General features: G+C 35.6%; 1 protein-coding gene across 4 annotated transcripts; it reads right to left on the bottom strand.

Annotated features, from left to right (window-relative positions):
* Positions 1–369: 369 nt before the first annotated feature.
* On the bottom strand, positions 370–4,735 carry LOC107945224 (coatomer subunit delta). 4 transcript variants are annotated; one of them, XM_016879121.2, is made up of 12 exons: positions 4,606–4,735; positions 4,231–4,294; positions 3,525–3,564; positions 3,191–3,414; positions 2,648–2,890; positions 2,397–2,565; positions 1,980–2,284; positions 1,577–1,775; positions 1,331–1,484; positions 1,060–1,122; positions 865–961; positions 370–781 (listed from the first exon to the last, which is right to left on the bottom strand). In XM_016879121.2, exons 2-12 carry the CDS (start codon positions 4,231–4,233, stop codon positions 692–694), a joined length of 1,587 nt encoding a protein of 528 aa, XP_016734610.2. In that variant the 5' UTR covers positions 4,234–4,294; positions 4,606–4,735; the 3' UTR covers positions 370–691. The 4 variants fall into 4 exon arrangements, with proteins under 4 accessions (XP_016734610.2, XP_016734614.2, XP_016734613.2 ...); XM_016879125.2 differs by having other exon boundaries at positions 4,431–4,655; XM_016879124.2 differs by having other exon boundaries at positions 4,416–4,655.
* Between the last annotated feature and the right edge of the window lie 461 nt (positions 4,736–5,196).

A 5,196-nucleotide genomic window follows, 5' to 3' on the forward strand; every position in this document is an offset into this window, starting at 1 on the left:
AGAAGTTAGTTGTAGGTTCTAGTGCTGCCTGAGAAAACCCAACTTGATTCAGAAACTGGTGTGGTGAGCCAGCAAATTCACGCCGTTGACTTCGCTTTGGGACTTAAATATAGGTGTTTTTTTTTGTATTAAAAGATATATCATATTATAATTATTATTCATAATAAATAGGAATATTAAGTTTCAAATATTTCCTTTCAAAAAAAAATGTTTTGAATATTTATTATATTAATTTATATTACTCATGCGATTATTATATTTGGATATGCTAATCCACGATTTAAATTTGTTTTTGCAAATAATGGATTAGAATGTTTATAAATATAAAAAAATTGTAAAATAAACGGAATTCGGGCATTAAAAAATTCATTTATTCATCAATAATATTATTCAATTTAAATTTGGATCCAAATAATAATACTTAAATTTAAAAGAATAATAATAAATTAATTTAGTAGTAAAAAAAAACTTTTAAACCATCTACGCAATGTAAGAGCGGATGGAAGTAGGGATTGACTTAATATAGTTGCAGCTGAGAAGGATCCAGGCTAAGGCTGATGTGGATATTTTAAAGAATAACCCAGTTATGAAATCAATACCGTGAAGTGAAGTTGGTAAAATTATGCAAAAAGAGGAGCTGCTGGCTGAAAGTGAATCCCAGCCTATTATTTATAGCACTTTCCACTATCATTCACATCACTTGGTAATTCTCTGTAACCAAATTTGTCCTCTGGGAGAACTTTGGAGGAGCTCCTCCTCTCAGGGGAATAATGTTCACTACCTGCACCAATCATATTCTCCCTATTAACACCTCAATCTGGATATTAATTAGAATGCTTAACACAGCAATTTAGCTCATCAAACCTTCAGGTCACTGTATGTACTAGTGGCTGTAAACCGGACAGAGATGGGGAAGAACACTGATGAGTCTGCTGGAGGCACAACAAACTCCATTGACCCACTGCCAATAGCTCAGAACAAACTTCTTCTTATAAACCAATACCATATTTAAAAATCTCCAACACACCAAATTTAGTAGTGTTAAAAGATTGGACTGACCTGCGGTTAGAGTTATCAATGAGAACTATTGACCATTCTAAGATGGAATTCCTGGAGTCAAACCTACAACACAAACAAGTAAACATTAAAAAAAAGACAAACTGTTTCGAACTTTTAACATCGTATATTAACAACATTATGTTTTCTTATAATAAATATATCCACAAGTTTGTTAGAAACATCCTATGTAGACATATCCATAATCTCAGAGGTTGAAACATCACAAATTTGCTTCCATCTAAAGTAACATTTTCACATGATTTCTATTTACCTCCATTCACCATCAATCTGCCTGATACTTGGTGCCTCCCGAAGTGCTGGAAGAGGGATAGAAATCACAACATTTTGCAGATCAAACATGGCTGAAGCTTCATATTCAATGCTCACATAAGTTTCATTTCCAGAAACTGAAGGCCAACAGTTGACTACAACGCACAGAAAAAAAATCAAATCAACCATCAGAGCAAACAGCAGCGATTACATACCAACAATAAGCATCAGTAGATATGAAGCCCACTGGATAATGGCACCATTGACTCATCTGCACTTTGCATTCTCCACTTTAAAAGACCAACACCAGCTGCATCCCCAGCTGGACCAGTGGGGAAAGGCCTGTTAGGGTCCTTCAATCCCAAAATGTTCTCGTTGGAAAACAATTCCTTATTCATGTTAGGATGCGTCTTGAACAGAATGCCAGGATTTCCCCCAGTTTCAATCTGAAAATAAAGTATGAAAACTGGTTAATTCAATTTGAAAAGATATTGTGACAAAGAATCAATCTGAAAATAAAGCATGAAAGAAAAACGGTATATTCTATGCTGGAAATGAATTAAGAGGTATATTGAACTTTAAGGACAACATGATTACTTGATGTGATTGACTGAAATATGGGGAGGATAAACACAATTCCAAAGGATTACCTGAACTTGGATAAGACCATCTTCCTGATTAAGAATTTGAAGTGACAAAGTCCCTTGAACATCAAAGTTGCTCATTCCACCATCTCTTTTCAGTGTGACATTAAGTTTCTCCTCAGCGGTCAATGTAATGGGATCAGTAAGTAGAGCTGTGGCTGCTTTGGCCTGGCCTGCCTTTGGCTTCGCATCTTCAACTATCAGCTCACCTTCTGCTTTCAGGGATTCCAGGAACTGGTTTGTTTTTTGTGATTTACCAAGCTGCATGCCAGAACCTTTAGGAGGAGCAGTTGCAGATGAAGGTTGGCGGCCTAATAATGTGAACGTGTTGTCAGAAAATGTTTTCAAACACATTAGATATGAAACGTGTCTGAGAAACAAATAAAAATCCAAGGCATGTGGTGCCATACTAATATCACTAACCTTTAGACTTGGTCGGGAAGGAATCAACCTCATTGATTAATCCACCAAATCCAGAACCACTTCCAAAGCCACTTCCGCTGCTAGGAATGCTAATTTCACTTAAGCTAGTTTCAATTCTTCCAGAGCCCATTGACATGAACCCTCCCTTGTCACCTCTATTCTTATCAATCTGCACAATCCGCAGCAAGAATCAATAGTGTATAACAGAAGAGATTGATTAGTATAAGGGCCAAGAACATTTAAAAACACACCTTGCTCTTCTCTATCTCACTAGCTTTACGCTTCATGACATCCTTGGTTTCATTAATCTTGCTCTGCAATACCAGCTTGTGCAACTTCTCTTCATGACTCTCCATTTCACAGTATTGCTTAACCTGTGCAACAGTCACATTTTCCTTGTGCCCAAGACAGATGACTTCATCAAAAGCAAAGATCAGTTCGAAAGCAGTCTTGCCAATACCCTCCTCATCTAGAGAGACGGAATACTCAGGTACCTAGAGAAATATAAGGAATCAAGTAAATGCTCTCTGTTCGACATAGCTGAGACTAGGACATCACAAAGGCTAAAATTTAAAAGTGCGTCAAGTAACGGCACAACTTCATGAGATACAGATGTAATAAGGAATGAGAAGCTAAAGACATACAGGTAAGACGACTACATTAACAAGTCAACTTGCAACTACTCAAGGTAGATCAAAGAAATAAATAGAATCAAGCACCTTATCTTACATAATTTATTATGTTCAAAGCTTTAAATAGGATAGAAAAGAAATTGTCGAGAAGGTAAAGCATACCAGCTTAGAAAGCAGTCTTAGAGTCTCCAAATCTTCAAGAATGTTGCTCTGTTTGTTTGTTACAAGTACCAAATAAAGAGCTTCTATTGGTTGATAGACATACCGCACATTCTCAGTCTCAAAGTATGTGTGTTGCTTTCCAGTGCCCAACAACTTGGGAAATGCTGCAAGAAGGCCTTCAATTCTTATGCGGGTCATTTCCACGAACTGCCTGGAGACGAGCACTGAAATAAGAACCAAAAGAATGTGAGTGACGCCCCCAAGTTTCGCACTTCAACTATTTAATTATCACGACACAAGGAAAACCACTAGAACGATCAAGCATGAAACTCACCTTTTCCAGACTTGCTTAAAATAGAAGCAGCAAGTACAACCTAATTCACAAAAATTAAATGTCAAATCAGGAGCAAAACAAAATATGAAAGATGAAATGAAATGGTGGAGAAAACTTGAATAAGCCACAGAAGAGAGGTTTCAATAACAATGACGATGGAAGTACAGATCCAGTTATTAGATGGCAATGAAGCAAAATAGAAGGATCATGTCAAAGTAGAAAACATAAGATGAACGTTCAGTGTTCATCTTCAATTACTCCAAAACCATTACACGGTTCCTTTGATTGACAATTCACAGAAGATATATGATAAGGAATTCTTCAGTTATGCAGGGTTAATGGAAGAGTTGAGAATTGGGTACGTAAGCAGGAAGGGCAAGCATTGAGTTTCATTAAACAGCACTTTGCATGAATTGCTCCTATATATCATATATCGATGGAGATAAAGGAAATGGCATTTGTTTAAAAACATGGGAAAGACAACTGCGCAGGTGATTGATCTTGATGATTGGAACCTTAATTCTGCTATATCAGAATAGGGCGCTGCTGATAGAAAGAATATTCTTCCATTGCTTTTGTATTTGATTGTTATATTATTGCATAATTCAGTTATCTTTGGATCAATGAAGTTTCAAGAATATATTCAAAGTTACAATTCTACCTAAAAAGAGCAATTGAAAATGAAAATAAGGGACAAGATATATACCATCTTGGCTTATGGAGAAGCAAGCTGTCCTGATAATATCAAATTGAAGCTTTTCTCAGAGAACCTAGTATACAATGAAAATTAAGCCAGGATAAAACAATTAACAACTGGAATCAAGTAAAAAAAAAAACAGAGCGGATTTAAAAAGAAATAAAACGTAACAGTAAATCTGAAAAAAGAAGAACCAGAATGTCAGTCACCAAAGAGATCGGCCTAACATCGGTACAGCTATATGCAAAAGGATGCAAACATAAATAATCAAATCGCGGTGTTTGGAAGGTAAGAAAGTGAGAGAATGGCAGGAAAGCAAAGCTAAGCGAATGCGAAGGGAATAAATTTCAAAGGGAACATAAAACAGAGGTGGAGATTTGATACCAGTAAAATTAACAATGGAGATGGTGGCGTTTATAGATCTTAGCTTTAGCGCCTAGATGTAGTTTCATGCTCAAACTCTGTGGAGCGCAACTTCAATACTATTATTATACTAAAATAAGAAGACGGTTATTGTAATTTTACACTCAACTCGGATTTTCTTATTCAAATATTATTGTTTTTTATTTATCTATTCTCAAAATACATATCTTATATAATATTACTTAAACTACTTACTTGGTCACCCAATTTTTAGAATACTTTCATTTTGATCAAATTTTTTTTTACAATTTCATCACTATTACTGTAGAAATATCTTATTTTAGACACCCGATCGAGAACTCCACAACGACGGCTGACTTGGCACATTACATCATGTTCACATGCGAAATCCTCATTCAACAATTAGTTTCCACATAATTATATATATTTTTTTGTTAATCCATGTTTTTTACTATATTTGTCGTGAAGTTAAACCTTGAAAATAAAATTGATTTCCACTTCTTTTGGTTTATTGTTTGCCTCACTTGTGGGAGAAAAGGGGAAGGAGATTTGTCGATCGATGACATCACTGGATGTACCTAATATAATCCA

The sequence above is a fragment of the Gossypium hirsutum genome, chromosome D12 (genome assembly GCF_007990345.1).
Source record: "Gossypium hirsutum isolate 1008001.06 chromosome D12, Gossypium_hirsutum_v2.1, whole genome shotgun sequence".
Taxonomy (NCBI): Eukaryota; Viridiplantae; Streptophyta; class Magnoliopsida; order Malvales; family Malvaceae; genus Gossypium; species Gossypium hirsutum.